The sequence below is a fragment of the Cetorhinus maximus genome, chromosome 9, assembly GCF_964194155.1.
Source record: "Cetorhinus maximus chromosome 9, sCetMax3.hap1.1, whole genome shotgun sequence".
Lineage (NCBI taxonomy): Eukaryota > Metazoa > Chordata > Chondrichthyes > Lamniformes > Cetorhinidae > Cetorhinus > Cetorhinus maximus.
Window position 1 is genome coordinate 88238338 of NC_135887.1, and position 17435 is coordinate 88255772.

At 41.0% G+C, this 17435-nt stretch overlaps 1 protein-coding gene and 1 long non-coding RNA gene across 12 annotated transcripts in view; one reads left to right on the forward strand and one right to left on the reverse strand.

Moving 5' to 3' along the window:
- The window catches only part of myrf (myelin regulatory factor), a 272972-nt gene extending 256572 nt beyond the window's left edge, over window positions 1–16400 (forward strand). For 9 of the 11 annotated variants that reach the window (XM_078549049.1, XM_078549055.1, XM_078549051.1 and 6 more), the window contains 5 exons: window positions 152–239; window positions 2992–3066; window positions 6964–7066; window positions 9715–9789; window positions 11790–16400. In XM_078549049.1, the coding sequence (XP_078405175.1) occupies window positions 152–239; window positions 2992–3066; window positions 6964–7066; window positions 9715–9789; window positions 11790–11879 (431 nt within the window). In that variant the 3' untranslated portion in view covers window positions 11880–16400. The remainder of the gene's footprint in view (window positions 1–151; window positions 240–2991; window positions 3067–6963; window positions 7067–9714; window positions 9790–11789) is intronic. The other 2 variants (XR_013577569.1, XM_078549050.1) reach the window with 2 other exon arrangements.
- On the reverse strand, window positions 116–11799 carry LOC144684809 (uncharacterized). Its single transcript, XR_013577570.1, has 3 exons — window positions 10711–11799; window positions 5723–5790; window positions 116–233 (listed from the first exon to the last, which is right to left on the reverse strand). It is a non-coding gene; the product is annotated as an uncharacterized LOC144684809 (long non-coding RNA).
- Window positions 16401–17435: the final 1035 nt, after the last annotated feature.

Genomic DNA, 17435 nt, shown 5'->3' on the forward strand with positions numbered 1-17435 from the left:
ACATAAACTATACAGCACACATTAATGCACACAATTATATACACATTACCTTTGCACAACTGCACCTAGACACCCTATGTGTCACACATTGTACACAGAGGCATATTTTTTTCTGAGCAGATTGTAACTACTCCATTTCTCCTCCCAAAAGGGAAGAACACCACATTGGCTTCCGCCCAGATCATTGAGAATGGCCTGGTGATCTCTGACCAGTACTGTCTGAAGCAAGGATCCTGCAGGTAAGAAATATCAACAGCATCAGATTCTTGTTGGGGCTGCTGGAATGCGGTCAAATATCAGTGTTAAAGCAGGACAATAACAGTGAGGAGAATTAAGTTTTCAGTCAAGGTAGAAGATTGAACTCTCCACAGTTTAGCTATATGGGATCAGGGTTCCTTTATACACTGGGGAGGGGACGGGGAAGCAAATAGAGAAGATATACCAGACCTGTGTATACACAATCAATGTGTGCAGTAAGCTTGATGAAGCCCCATATGTACACATACAGGGACAGGTTTGGCATATTAATTTGTGTGCTTATATATGCAGATGGACAATGTGGCCTGAATTTTTACAAGGAAGAAGAGGGTCTCCAGCTTGGCCAAAATGGCACCCATTCCGGAAGTCCCACCCTTGAACTGGCACCCATCATTTTCACCAGTGTGGCTGGGAGGTTAGCGGGGATGGGAGGTGGAGAACAGAGGCAGGTTGTACTTTGCACATCCATGGTTCATGAGGCAGTTTCACGTGTTAAAGTGCAGCCGCCTTCAAACAGGCCCAACTTTCATTAGCGGGATGCCCAAAACATTACTTGTGCACTCTGCACTTTTCAGCAGAAGCTCTAAACTTACTGGAGTTCTTTGGAAAGGCAGGATAACCTTTTGAAGGGTAAGGAACTATTTTGAATAGGTCCAGGGACACTTTTGGGAGAGGTCAAATACCCTATGGAAAAGTCAAGTGCCCTTTGGGATAGGTTAAGTGCCCTTTGGAATTGTTAAAATAAAGACATAAATATGCATAAAAAGTGAATAAACTCATTGGAACTGTGAAGCTGTAAAGACATTTAAATCTCCTTGGAACTGTCAAGCTGTCAAAACATTTAAATCTGTAGTTTAAAGAAAATCTGTGCTTGCTATTTCACTCTGTTGACATGAGCCCGAGCACTGTCGTTATAGGATTTGTGCTGCATGATTGACTCCACAACCTATCATTATCAGTGGTGTGCCAGTCATTTCACACTTTGAATGAGAGCTCCAAATGGTTATAAAGTCTTTGATGTGAGGCGATGAATACAAATGTTTGTTTTTCTAAGGGTTAAATAGTTGAAAGAAATTAAATATAGTGAATGGGTTTTTATCAATGAGATTTTTTGTAAATAATTATTATCTATAGACACCCTGAAAACTTTATTTTATTTCATCTCTGCATCACAGCCCATCGGGGTACTGGGTACATTGGCATGGAAGGTATGAGGGGTTATGGGGTTGGGTGAAAGGGCATAGGTTGGCTCAGAGGGTACGAGGGGCCATTGGTGGGTGGGGGCCATGAGGTGGCATGGGTTGGTATGGATGGGGCATGGGGAGAATATGGGGGTGAGGGCTAGAGGGCTGATTTTTGTTTTCTTGGTTTTTTTTTTTACAGCTGGACCAAAGTGCCGGAACACTGAGGCTAGCCTTTCAGACAGCCCGCCTCTGCACCCGGCAGTCCCTGTGACTCCCTTCACATTGTTTATGGTGTCAGCAGGCCTGACTCCCGTTAACACCCACCTCCAATGCCTCCCCACCCCGGCTCCCACCCCCGAAATCAGACCACCCGGGACACTTTCTCCCAACTCGGGTTTGCAGAATTGGGGAATTTTCCCAACTCTGCACTTTGAACTTGGGAGTGAAAATTCAGGCCTGAGTTCTCAGTCAGGGTACTAGATGGAGCATTTTATAGATCAGCTTTTATTGGATCAGAGTCCCGTTTGCACAATGACTGGGAGCACTAGCTCAGGGTACCTGTATGCACAGACTGGATGTGGTATATTAAAGAAGATTCACTAAATATACCTGGACTTGGGGTGGTAGATGGACCAGTGTACCTACATGTACACTAGAACAGTGGCCCTATATATACACTGACAAGGTGTATTACATTTATCGGTGTTTCTATAATTACATATGCTACTTTATGTACACTTAATGGATGCAGTATGGTGCATTAGTTTCCCTATTGATGCACAGAGTGGCTGAAAGAGTTCGTACAAGACATCAATATTTAAGTTAAGTTAAAACAATAGATTACTCAATAGAGAAGCCTGGGCCTTTTTTTTTCTATTTAAGCTCAACATCGCTGTTGTGTTTCAGCATCCTTTAAAGTATTTATATTTTTTAGAAAATGTGCACTCAGTAGCAGAAACCAGGAGATAGCTGTTCTGAAAAAGAGTCAAATTGGACTCAAAACGTTAACTCTGTTTCTCTCCACGGATGCTGCCAGACCTGCTGAGTTTTGCCAGTATTTTGTTTTTATTTCAGATCTCTAGCATTTGCAGAATTTTGCTTTTATTTTTAGAGAAAGCTGTTGTTTTGTCCCTGAACTTTATTGATGACATGTTTTGAAAGGTTAGCTTGGGTCAATTTTATATCTCTACTGGAGTTGGTATCTGTAATGAGTAAAGATCGAGAAAATTGATTTAAACACAAAATGGCATGTGAAATAAGGAAAGGAACTGCAAGATCATTGTTCCAGATGTCTTAAAAGGACTTGCCTCCTCATTTTGGGAATCGGGACAAGGCAGAAATGCAGCTTTTACCAGAGTGATCCATTTGGTCCCTATGGCAGTGACGGTATTATCAATCCTGTATTTATATATCAAATATAATGGTTACTGCACTGATGCCCAAACAAGTTACAAAACAGCCCAAAACTGTGATTGTAAAAAAGGAGTTGCAGTGTCTGCAGCTGCCATCGCCTGTTTGCGCACTAACTGTTCTCTGCTCTTTCCTGTAGCTCAGGGAATTACACTTACTCAATCCCAGTCAGCAAGACCACACCCATAGATGTCACCATCACTCTTCAAATGAAGTAAGTGAGTTGTTTTCTTGAAAGTTGAGCTTTCTGTTGTTGATGTGTCTCTTGAGCTCCTTGTAAATTTGAACAAAAACCTTTAGCTTTTCAGGGATAAATACATTAGTCCTTGCCAGATGGCAATGCTTCAACAAAGTGGCAAATCTTCACGTGAGCCTAAATCATATCAATTCTTAGGATATTTAACTGAAAATCACAACCAAGCCAATCCTGTTCCTCCTTAGAATTCACGGACATTGACTTCCAAACAGAAATTGCTGTTTAACTATCAGGAGATGACTATATTTGCCTTCCCTAGCTCAAGGGTACTGAGGTCAATTGAAGCCCTCTGCTGCTTCCCCGGTTGAGATGAGCTAACTCAATAATACCTGGCATTTATCAGTGGTATTTATCCCGGAGTGCTGAAAAGACCAGGGCAGAGATTTATCAACTACCGATAACCATTACAAGGGAGTCTTTTTGGACACTGAGGGGGGAATCAGAAGATTAGAAATGGACCGATGTGATGGCTATTTTAAAAAAGGGTGACAAAGCAGACATAGACAACTAGGGACCAAATAGACTTTAATAAAAGCAAAATACTGCAGATGCTGGAAATCTGAAATAAAAACAGAAAGTGCTAGCACTCAGTGGGTCTGGCAGCATCTGTGGAGAAAAAAACAGAGTTAACATTTTGAGTTGAATATGACTCCTTCAGAACTGAAGGAGGGTAGAAATGTAATGGGTTTTATGACGTCAAAAGTGGGAAGGGGAGGAAGAACAAGAGGGAATGTCTGAGATAGGGTAGAGGGCAGGAGAGATTAAATGACAAAGATGTCATGGTGCAAAAGGCAAAGGGAGTGATAATGGTTGTAGTAAAGAGCCAAAGCTTTTGTCCAGACCAAATAGAAGTACTTCCATTTCATATAAATGATGGAATCAATTATCAGGAACCAATTTAAGGATTATCGGAACAATAATCGAGTTCACACCGAGTTCACAAGATGAAAATCCTGCCTGACCTCCTTGACTACTCTGAAAAAAGTGACAACCTAAGTGTATTGTCGTAAACCCAATGCTATGGTGTATCCTGACTATAAAAGGATTTTGATAAAGTTCTACATGAAAAACTTAAAATTCAAAATGTGGAGTTTCAGGATAAACCATGAAAATTGATAAGTGGTTTGAAAGTTGGGAAATGATATGTAGTCATGAGAAAAATTAAGTCAGAGTAGGGGAAGCAGCCACTGGGCAGAATTTAATCCAAGTGACTGTATGTTGCCCACCACCTAGAGAGCTGATGAGAGCACCGCATGATCCTCTTTGGGGAAGGCCCCCAACTGAATTAAGTACCAGTCGGGCACTTAAGTGGCCAGTGGCGGGCCTTCCCAGGATGAAGGACTCCAGGGTTGGAAATCCCACGCCCGAGAGTTGCCAGCCAATCAGAGGCTGGCAGGTCTTCATTGCAGGCAGGGCCATTGTAGGAGTGGTGGTAGCTTCCAGCAATTCACCCACCAGAGGCCCAGGATCCGTGTGGGACACAGGTCATAGGCGAGTGAGGGTGGGGTGGGGGTTGTATAGGAGTCACAGGGGCGGAGGGGCCGGAGGCAAAGGCTGCGGAGGGTGTTTTCAGCAGACCTCTCCCTTCCTGATGCGGAGTCCCGGCACTAAATACCTGACAACAGGAAAGTAGCCCCTAATCCCCTCCCCGGAAGTCCACAAGAAAATATGTCAGCATTTGAAGAATGAAAAAAATTGAGGCATTTTAACCAGTAGCCAATGCAGTTCAGTGAGCACGGGATGGTAGGCGAATAGAACTTGGCGTGAGTTTTGGATGAGTTTAATTTTATGAAGGATGGAAGCTTAGAGGCCAACCACGACTGCATTAGAATAGACAAGGCATGGTTGAGGGTTTCAGCAGATATGCTGAGGCAGGGGTGGAATTAGTGATGGTGGGGATTTGTGGTTGGAAGTTCATCTCCAGTTCAAGGTTACAAATAGTCTGGTTCAGCCTCAGCCAGTTACCAAGGAGAAGGGTGAAGTCAGTGGAGAGGGAAGGGAGTTTTTGGCATGAACTGAAGACAATAGCCACACGTCCAATATCTCCTTGTGGCTCAGTGCCAAATTTTATCTAATGATGTTCCTTTGAAGAGCCTTGATGTTTTGCAATGTTAAAAACACTAAATAAGTGCAGTTTACTGAGGTTGTCATCTATGGGAGAAATCTTAAGCCCAATCCTGTCCTCTATTGCTTTCACACTTGGATTTTCCAGCAGGGGTCGCTAGATAGGATCAGGAAACCTTATTGTAGGAACATCACTGCCACTTTGGCTGACATCAGCCAACTCTGCAGAGGCCATGAATTAAACCTTCTGGCTGATATACTTCCTGGTACATTTGCCCACTAGGCACTGGGGGAGATGACTGGGCACTTTTGGAAAAATAAATTCCACTATAATCTTCCAAGGGTCTCAGAGTCTTGTCACCTTAGGTCCACTGTATTACTCTTAACCAATATGATACCTCATTGACTGAGAACAAAGTTATTACATGGGCTGTTCATAATGAAGTTATGTAAGTGTAGACATCCAGACGATGGGAATGAAGGCCCTGTAACTGTGAGGTTTTTCTAACTCCTTTTATAGTCTGTAGACTGTCACTGCTTCCAGATTTACCTCTTATTTGACTCTTTTCATATCTGGAGCTGTCTTGCACTGTGAACTTTGATCCTTCACCTGGGTTTCTGAGTTTTAAAAAAAACAAAGAATACATAGGTTAGACGCAATTTCTCTGTGCTCAGCAGTAACATCGAAACACCAGTAGGCCATTCAATTAGATCATGGCTGGTCTGTATCTTAACTCTTTTTAGCCATCTTGATTTCATAAGCTTTAATATCTTTACCTAGCAAAAGTCTTTCGATCTCAGTTTTGACATTTTTAATTGACCTAGCCTCAACAGCTAACATATTCAACCTAAAAATAGCACCTTGCAGAAGTGTCTATATTTCTATATCACAAATCAGTTGACCATATTGCACTTCCGAATGAGATGGACAATTTGTGTCATATTATGGGTGTTTTATATTCTGTACGCAGGTTTAGTAAGAACTAGACTGGGATGGAGTCAGACTCGTTTCACATTGGAGCCTGATAGCCAACAGACAGGTCATGGAATCATGGAATGGTTATAGCCCAGAAGGAAACCATTTTACCCATCGAGTCTGTGCTGGATCTCTGCAAAAGCAGTTCAGCTAGTCCCACTTATGCACCCTTTCCCCATAGTGCTGCATATGTTTTATCTTCAGGTGAATATCCATTCCCCTTTTGAAAACCACAATCGAATTTGCCTCCAACACCCTTTCAGGCAGTGCATTCCAGATTCTAACCACTTGATGTATATAAAAAATGTTTTCTCATGTCACTTTTTGGTTCTTTTCCTACTCACCTTAAATCTGTATCTTTTGATTCTCGAGCCTTCTACTAAGGGAACAGTTTCTATCTATCTACTCTGTCTAAACTCCTCATGACTTGGGACACCTCTATTAAAGCTCCTCACAACTTTCTCTAAGGATAACAACCCCAGTTTCTCCAATCTGTTCTCATAACTGAAGTCTCATCCCTGAAAGTATCCTCATAATTTTTTCTTGCGCCCCCTCTAAAGCCTTCACATCCTTCCTACAGTGTGGTGCCCAGAATTGGGCACAATATTCCGGTTGAGGCCAAAACAGTGTTTCCTTGCTTTTGTACCTTGTGCCTCTATTTATATAAAGTTCAGGATCCCGAATGCCTTATTAACTACTTTCTCAACCTCTTGAGTTGTCTGGATGAGATTAAAGGTCAGGTCCCAAAGGCGGAACATACCCAAGTATCTCTTTCCATCCTGTTACCCTTAATATTTTTCCTTTGTTTTTGATAGGACCTCGTTGCCTCTGATTATTTACCTGTGCAGTGTCAACTACGGCAACTTATGTGAAAGTATTTCAAACACTGGCTTGAAGACTGAAATATCAATGACCCAGGTAAAGATTGAAAGCTGCAACATACAAAATGTTTAATCTTCATTTTTTATGCTTTCTCTGTCACTTCAAAACATTGTTGTATTTTTGGCCATTAGAAGAGCTGGGTGAGTAAACCTTTCTGAAAATGGGGCTCCTTATTAAATTCGTGGGATTAGCGTATATTTTAAGGGGCTTATAGGTCCATAACCTTAAGGTATTCCACCCAGAAGCCTTTCTAAGCTTAGTGTAAGGAACATATCTTTTTATTTTCTGTTGGACTGTGGATTAAAATTACAATGGTTGCAGTTTGAAAGACATGCCCACTGGAACAGGATGAGAGATATATAAAATGGGTAGAATTTTCCCCCCATCGGACGGGTTGTGTGGGGGCAGGTGCGGGTCCGCGCTGCCATTTTACGTGGGCGGGTCAATTAAGGCCCGCCCAGTGTGATGTGCACCCGGAAGCGCTGAGCGCTCCCTATGTGGGGTGGGGGTTCCCTGAGTCGGGGCCTGCACTCTTTCACGCATGCGCGCAAAGGAGCACAGAAATCTCCCTGAGGCACAGAGCTGCCTCAGGGGTGTTAGTTTAAGTTCCAATAATTTTAATAAAACAAATTTTTAAGACATGTCCCCTCATGTGACAGTGTTACATGAGCTGGGACATGTCAATGAACTTGAATGGAAAAATTTATTTAATTTATAAACCCTTCATGAAACCTCATCCCACCCATGGATGAGGTTCCATGAAAAATGCAAAGGCAGCCTGGGCTTTTCGCCTGCCTGCCAAAACTTAAGGTTAGATGGGCAGCTTTCTCAGTGGGCTTAATTAGTTCATTAATGGCCTTAACAGGCCTTTGACAGTTCAGCGGGTGTGCAGCCGAGTCGGTTGTGCGCCCGCCGGGCTGAAAATCTAAATGACGCGCGGTGACATCGGGACGCACGCCCGACATCATCCTGTGTCATTTTACGCCTCAGCGAGTGGGCCCCAGCCCTGCCCACCGAGCCGGAGATTCAAACCAATGTTGCAGTCCTGGAACAGAGTGTACCATGAAAGACAGGATGGTGCCGGAAAGGAGTCCTGGATGAAGAGAGCTGTCTGGTATCAACGTTTAAATTGGCTCCTGACCAGGTGACCAGGTTTTGTGTGAGAGCAGTGCAGCTGAATAACTCCTAGCCTGAAAGGAACAAGACCTAAAATCTCTTTCTCCTGTGAGTGGAAGATTCCAGTAATTCCACAATAATAGCTAGCTGGCTTTTTCTCCTCATATCTTTATAACCTGCTCTCTCTCTCTCTCTCAAACCCCTTTTAAGAGGCAAAGGGGAAAATCACTGTTAGAGACATTGAAAGGCAAGTGCTCAACCAGTGAACTAAATACTGAAAGTGCTGGAAGACCACCTCGTGTCATCAACAAGAACTGAAAGGAGTTTGGAAGATATTGATCAAAATCAATCCAGCGAATCCTGAACTCCGGAATTGTTGCTGTTGAACTGTTTTATCCCACCCTTAAAATCCACATTTTATGTGTGTCTAATATGTTTTGTTTGTATGTATGTATATAGGGATTTAAGAAGGGGTAGAATTTAGGTTATAAAGTTAGAAATTAGCAGTTCATATTTCTTTCTTTTCCCACTGGTTAACTGTTCAATAAACTCATTTACTTGTTACTTATTTACTCATTAAGTTTACAAACCTGGTGCTTGTATTCTGCTAACCTAAATTAAACAGTTAGGTAGAATTGGGGAAATCTGGTGGTTTGGTCAAACTTTTAACATTTGTCGCAGCTCAGGGAACAGTGGGGCTCGAGATTACAGCGCACTATCCCCAGTGAGTCGTGACACTTGGTCTCTTTGAGACTTCACTGTAGAACATCACAGATTCATTTCCAGGAGGAATCTCACCCAGAATTCCAATTAAGATCCATTTCCTCAAAGATTTCACACTAAGGACCAGAATGATTGCACCTCCTTCAGGTAATGACCAAGGAGCCTGTCTGAACTCTATCTCCTTCAGATATCCCACCCAGAAGGCTGGCTGAACTATCACTTTGAGGTATCTCACTGAGGAACTTGGCTGCATCTTGAGGTTTCTCACCCTAAAGCTGAGCTCCACCTCTCCCAGGTGTTCCACCACTTTTCGGCATCTGCACCCAAGACCATTGCCTGGAAGTGTCTCACCTAAGTTTCTGGCTGCATTCTGTCCCAGTGAGAATTATTTTCCTGAAGCTGGGCTGAGTTCCATTTCCTCCATTTTTCCTACCAAGGAGCCATACTGAACCCCATTTTGTCAGCTAACATGTCTATGCCAAGGTACTTCCAACCATCAATCACCTGTTGACATCAGTCATGAATAAAATAAAGTTTTGGATAAATTATCCAAGTTAAATATATAAACACAGTCTGGGTTTTCATAGCATTTTAACACTGAATAAATAGAAGTGGAGATTACTTTGCATTAGCCAGTTTTTGTTGGATAACATTGCTTCATGGAAATAAAGATCACTGCCAATAATATGGGAACAATGCCATAAATGGTCAGCTAACATTTTGGTAAAGAAGCCAACAATTCTGAATTAAATAGCTGATATTAAAGAAAGGCAAAAGAATGGGGTTTGAAATCTCATTAGGGTTAACACTGTATTTACCATCACTCTCTCCTCTTTCTACCACAGGGAACAACACATAAATGGTCACTGGTGGTTGCACCATACTATGACATCACCTATCACTTCCGCGTGGCTGATCCTGTGAGTATCCAGTGAATCTCTAACATAAATACAGTCCTGAAGGGAATTTGCAATCCTTTGATCCTCCTATACGGTTTTCCTTCTCCATGTACCTCACCATTTTATCGGACTATGTCCTACTTTCCCATGTATGGAGTATTCTAACATAGGTTCTATTCCTCTGATTTAGGTTCTTAAGTGAATGTGCTGCAAGTTTTAACTCTGCCTACCTCCTACCCATTGTTATGACATGGCAGATGCGTGCCAGGCAGATCAAATCCACAAGGGAAACTTGATCACGCTATCACAACGGTCTTGCAATTTGTATTAATTTCAAGATCCGTGCACTGAATTCAGAAGTAATAAGTCCACCAAGACTTGAGATTTTTTTTAAAAACTAAATTAAAATATTTATTAACAAAAGAAGAGATTTCAAGCACATACATAGGTCTACAAATTACTACCATAATAACTCCTAAAATCCCTAATTAACCTGACTCCCAGTTATACCCCCTTTAAGGCACAGTCCAAAATAGATTTTAGATTGTAAACAGATCCAGCAAGTTAACATAATAACCTGGACAGTGGAATTCAAAATGGGTCTCTCTAGCTTCGGTTTCTGTAGTCAGCAGCTTTATGCACAAATACTGGAGGCTTCACACACTTCTGCTAGATCCTACAATGCCTTCCCCAGTAACATAGCCTCATTCTCCTTTTATACACATTTCTCCCTTTTTAATATGTAAATTCCATTGTTTCCATATGTCTTTGGAACTTTTACCTTTTTCACAATACAATCTTTTTATGTTGCTACTATTCTCATTAACCCCTTTGAAATTCAAATCCCCCTTCCTCTATCTAAAAATGCAAATTCCCTTTACATCTTAGCTTCTTGATGCCATTTGCGCTCAAACACTGCCTTGACATCAAGGGCACTCTCACCTCACCAGCAGAATTCAGCTTTTATCCATGTTTGGATCCGAGTTGTCCTGGTGGAACCCAAATTGAGCAGTGAGAGATTATTGGTTAGTGCCACATTGGTGATGACTGCTTCCATCACTTTGCTGATGATAAAGAGAAAACAAAATTAACTGGATTAATTTGTGTTGCTTATTTTGGCCAGGATGTACATGAGAAATTTTCCACCATAAAATGGTCTGAGCTCCACTATTCTATACATAAAACACTATCCAATTCCCTGATGTTTTAAATATGAAGCATTCCCTGCTCACTTTTGGCCTATCCATATTGCAGTCCTAGCTCCCTTAACCTTTACATAACAAATTCTCAAATGCCAAATATCCTGGATGTAAAACATTTCCAGCTCCCTGCTAACTTAAATCTAACACATTCCCTGATATCTTTTATATAAACCCCAGCTCTGTTATCCTGTACATAGGACATTCCCAAGTCTCTTTTATCCTAAATATAAATCAGTTTCAGCTTTCTGTTAACCTCTGGTCAAATTCCCTCAGCCATTCTGATTGGGATCTGGCAGAATGCCTCAGGAAAAGGATCCCAATCTCATAGGAAATCCAATCAGCTTCTATTTGCCCCTTACCAGGCCAGTCAGGCTGGTGGGGTGGTCAAGAAACTTCCAACGGTTTGCTGCTGCTATCAAATGAAGTATATTGGCATGCAGAATGGTGCAAATGGGCCCAGCAGGAATGAGGGAAAGCAGACCAGGGACTGCCAAATATGGTAAAATTACTTTTGAAACCTTAAATATGGGGCTTAAGATGGCACATATTGGGTTCTCCGGTATTGGAGTTTCTGGCAGCATGGGACTGGCAGGCACCCAAAATACGCCTTAATGGCTTGGCTATCTGTTGGCCAACTACTGATGATCTCAAGTTTGGGTAGTACTGAGAGCAGCAGTGGGCATGATCCCATCTTACTGTTGCCTTGTTTACAACACACTCTTCGTATGTGACACAGTCTCAGCTGTAGTCTTGTATTGCTTGCACATTGCTGTGATTGTATAGTGCGGACCAGACTACAACATTATCTCATCCTCTCAGCAGAGCCAGGCTACGTGCAACAGCGAGAGCACCTTTGCAGGAGAGACCTTCACACAATACAGCTTCCACTTCTACAGAGTCTGCAATTGAACAGAAAGGGGCTCCCTCGTGAGATGGATCACTAGCTCTCCTCTTGAAGAGATACACTGTCAACGAGGAATCTTTTCTGGTCCAGGACAACATAGTTATTCAGAATGACCAAAGGAGATGTTGGTGTGATTAAGAAGTTCTACACATCACACATGCGCAACCTGCACTTACCACTTCACCTTCCTGCTGGGACAGGAGCTTTTACACTTTGTGGGGGGGAGGGAGGGAAATTTTCTGTTTCCTGCAAATAAATTTTGGGATGAAATACTTTGTGCAGTACAGGCTGTTGTAATAAAAACACAGTTTAGAGAAAAGATAGTCAAAGAAAATGATTTTGTGCTGCTTGGCAGCTCAGACCAAATGGATCTTAGAGCTTTTGTAGATTGTGATTTTAAGAAGTGTACACTTTGAAATTGCAGCATTAAAGCCAAATTTGCCCAGCTGTGCACTAAATAGCAGTGACAGTATGGAGGTTGTATAATTAGCAGGTGTCACCATTAACCTTACTCAGTCCATCATACAAAATTAAGATGGTCCATATGCTGGTATTAAAAATAGTTTGCATTGATCTCTGGCACAGCTATATTTGTGGCGCTATTAGTTGCAGTGCCCTGAACAAGGGGGAAAAAAAGTCAAAAGTTGCTGACCCGGCATCCAATCCAGTGACCCTATTCCAAAGTCCATTTGTGGACAGACGGGAATAAGCAACAATGACTTCCACAGTAAAATTACTTGTCAACATTCACCATCTAAGCTCACAAGTGAAGTTTGGCCACTTGGCTGAGGTATTAGAAGGAATATTGGGACCTGCAGACGCACAGTCCAATGAGAATCCGTACTTCAAAGATAGCAGGAAAATCAACAATGGAATAAGAACGGTGTGTATTGGCTAAGGGGAGTAGGGGTTACCAATTATCAATGGAGGAGAGGAGGGATGAAGTAATGGGTGCTTGTTTGGATTTCAGTTAGTCAGGCAGTAAACAGGTCCATATAAAGTACTGACTGATAGTCTTACACTAGTCAGGAGGGATTGAAAACTGCTGCTCTGACTGTTGATACAGTCCCCACAAGAAAGAAGTACCTTTGAGCAGAAAAGAGTTACAAGGAAAATGTTGAAATGATTTAAATCCTTCCATAATTCTATGTAGTTGAGTCAACCATGCCAGATGCTCGTCTTTGAAGGTTTATGTACGCAGCAATAATTTAGAATGTTCTGGAACATAGGGTCACTTATGTTGACATTGCAATGCATTCATACTGTGGTGTATTTTGTGACAGCATTGGCCTCCGGGGTTATCACGGGTTACATCACTCATTCGAACATGTTATTATTTCTAGCACATCGTCCTAAAAACATAACAAAATCTTATTTGTATTAAATTTATGGGAGGAGACTTATCTCACATTTACAAATTGAGAATGTGCAGAACGTTGCAAAACTGGAATACTCCTTGCAATGATCTGCAGAGAATATGTATTTCATAAAATGTATAGGTCTTAGCACCACTCTGTCCAATGGCATTTTGGGCACAAGTACTCAAAGACCAATTAAATTGGTAACTGGGTGGCAGAGAGGATTAGATACTGGCCTTTCACCTCTTGAGCCCAGATTCAAACTGATGGGATGAAAGGCTCAGTCTCCTGGCTGGAACAGTTGTATTTGAAATGAATTTGAGCAATTGCAATCCAGGGCAAGGGACCATAGCAGACTTGAGGGAGGTTTAATCCTTATCTAACAGTGTTCCTAGGAGAATTTGATGCTGATTCCCAATGTAGAAAGTGTTCCAATTCTTCAGCACTAACCTCCCTCACCTCAATAAGCACAAACATTCACAAAAAGTCATTGAAAAATATTAAGGGGGTGGGAGGGAGTTAAGAAAAAATTTACCCTTCACCTAATTTACATTACTGCTTCAAATAACCTGCAAGAACAGTGTCACCCTGCAGGTTCTATTTCTCAATGTGCCTGTGAAACATTCCATAAATCCTGTTTGGATGAATAGATTTAGCCTCCATTCCTGTGAATCTGGGATATCTTAATTTTAACTACTGTCTAGAGTGACTGTTGTAAATATTCCCTAATGTAAATGGTATTTTAAAGGAAAGAACACTTCAGTTATTAAGAGTGTAATATCTCGCGCAATACTATATCCAGTGCATATAATGTGACTGTTACTGAATCAGAATGGATTAGCTTTAGCTTTCCTTTGTTGTAACAAAGAACTTGTTAATCCCCTTTTTTAATAGTCTTACTTGGGAGCAAGTGACCTGTTTGAGTGTGAGAACATATAGTTTTGAATTCCTAGTATCCTAATCTTGGCAGTAGGGATGCTACCATTTGACTCAGAGAAAGGAACTGTCAGCCACAGTTCCTATTCCTGTTATCCAGTGATCCTGTTGGAAAGTGCTTGTGTAGAGACATAAGTTGAAGATGGGATCAGACTTAGCTGTAATACTCTCCATGGCCATATCCCTCACTGTCTAGCCTCATACATAAACACTGTCACTTGGGCAAGGTACTCAAGGGCAGTTGGCACCTGTGGAACTGGAATCTCAGAGGCAGACAGCACCTTCAGGAAATGAGAGGAGAAAACTGAGAAAGGGAGGGGAAAGTCAGTGCAGAAAGAAAAACTGCTTCTTCCTCAACAATCCAGAGTTCTCCTCTACTTGGGCATTCCTTCCTTTGGGCCTCATGTAACTGAACCACACATTTATGCTGCACTGAAAAGCCCTGTCCAATAGCTTCCCTGATATCTGCCCATCTTATTCCTGGTGCGAATTTCACATTACGCCTCTACCAAAAATGTTCCATATTTTCTCCATCACCATATTAATTTAATTTTTCTTTTTGATAATGTGGTGATTTTAATTGATAATTTCTGGTCTCGCTCATGAGGAAGGGTCACTTGGGTGGGCCTCAGCCCAAAGTTGACACCTTCAGGAGGGAAGAAAAGTGGAGGTGAATGGAGGGGGCTTATAAAATAAATTCACATTAAGGACTTACATATAAAGGCCTTTTTAAAAAAAAATGAAGATTTTCAAGAAAACTAGATTGTATCAATCACAAGAGGTCAATTGACTGCTGAGAAAAGGTCAGGCTATGTGGCATCTTGATTAACACTAGCAGGTTTCACTGCTCCCCACTGCTTTAAGTTCACAATAACTGTACCTTTAAAAATATAAATTGCTAAATAAAACAATAGCTCAAAGCTCCTGTAAATATTATGTATTTTAATTGCTGTTGCAATCATTTCTTAAAGCACTAATTTTTTATTTTATTTTTACAATCACTTGTTAATCACTGTACGTATGTTAGATTTTTTTTACCTGTTAATAGGATTTTCTGTGTGTTTTTTGCTGTGGGTTGTATGTAAGCTAGGCTTACAGATACATTTCTGCTAGTCTTTTTTAGCTTCAATGTATTTGAGGTTCTTTGTATTATTGCAAATATATTTATTGCTCTCTACTGACTTCTGGACAGCTGACTGCTTTTGTTTATGTGTGTGTGTGATTAGAGACCCTCGGATTAGTGCAAAGCTTTCTTTCAATAGTGTGTCTCAACATTAGGGATGAAATAACAAGTGCAGGATACTATTGATAGTCAGCCATGCTAGATCTTACAACCCCCAATATCCAAGCACCCCTATGGTTCTGTTGTACACTGGTGAAAGGCAGGAAACAGGATTAAGTGGACTGATGACTGTTTCAGAACCACTGAAAGATGGCCAGGTTTCCTATCTTAAAAAAAGGGCTATCCTTTTATTAGTTTTTAAAAGGCTTTTCTTTGTCAAAATGCAACTCATTGCATTGCAAAAACATATCATGTACACTCCCTAAAAGAACAAAGGAATCCTCACTTAAAATCCCCTGTAAAAGAATATTTTTGGTCAATGAGTATGTGTTCCTGCTGTTTTATTTACAGTACAATGTATCCAGCCTGCATTATACAGCATAGAAGGCAGCAAATTCCTATGTCATTCACGGTCCGAAAACTGGAGTAATGTACTGGAGTTGTACAGTTGTACCCCAAAGAACAGTCATTTCCTTCTGGAAGAGGAGAAACATTAAAAAATATAGTTCTACCTCCCCACCCATCAAACACTAACTTTTTGCTAATCGAATCCAGAGTATTAATGCAGAGGTGGGACCACAAAGCTAGCTAAGGTGGCTAATTATTTGAAAAAGGTGGTTCGTTGTATTATATACTCTAATTGTTTCACCCCTTCTGTTGCAACGCTAGGAATTGTTCTTTTGACAAAACACATTGTGACTGTTGAATATGTTCATTATCTTTTACCAAATAGCACTGCAATTGTTAATATGCAATAAATATTTTTAAATAAAACATTCCTGTGGTTCATGGTATATTCAACTGTCAATTATAGCTTGAGATAACACACACCACTAAGCTTTTTTTTACATCTCTTATTGAAGAAAGATTTTAATTTGAAACGTTAATTATGAAGTTGATTTGTATAATTTTTTTTACTTGGCATTTAACAATAAAGCATATTATTATTATCTTTATCTCTTGATGTTGATTTGCTTTGAGAATCCACACCTTTCAAATTTGCTGGCAATGCTCTGCACCATTCAGACTTCTATCTGCAGGATTCCCATGTTTTATAGGGATAATCTTCTCAGCTCCACTCCACACACACCAACTCACCCAGAACTCAGCAGCTCACATTCTATCCTGCATTAAATATCACATTTTTCATCCATTTACACTGACTCTCCATTGTTAGTTTCAAAATCTTCATCCTTGTCTTCAAATGCCTCCTCCTTCTGTAATCTTCTTCAGCTCTACATGCTAGCATTGATCGGCTGCTGCTTCAATTATTAAGAACATGATATACTGTATTTTGCTTCTCTCTCTGTTTCACCATGAAATTGTCTTAGGGTTACTGGTGCTATAGAATCGTACCCAGGAAGCATGACCGGAATCAGGTTAGAATGCAAGGAAAAAGATGACAAATGAAACGTCTGTAAAACTGCTTGCTATCTTTTCCGGTTAGCAGGTCAGAAAATATTACCAGAAAATGGTTCTTTAGCTAACACTGAGGAAGAATGCAACATAAAAATAGAAAACGTTAGAAAAGTGTCACATCAAAGGTTATTACGGAAAATAAAAGCTCATGGTGCAGGGGGTAACATATTGGCATGGATAGAAGGTTGGTTAGCTAACAGGGAGCAGAGTTGGCATAAATGGGTCTTTTTCTGGTTGGCAGGATGTGACAAGTGGTGTGCCACAGGGATCAGCGGTGGGGCATCAACTTTTACAATTTGCGTAATTGACTTGGATGAAGGGACCGAAGGAATGATTGCTAAATTTGCTGACAACACAAAGATAGGTAGTAAATTGTGATGAGAACATTAGGAAGCTACAAAGTGACATAGATAGGTTAAGTGAGTGAGCAAAGATCTGGAAAAAGGAGTATAATGTGGGTAAATGTGAAATTGTTCATTTTGGCAGGAAGAATAAAAAAACATCTAAATGGTGAGAGATTGCAGAGCTCTGAAATTGAGGGAACTGGGTGACCTAGTGCATGAATC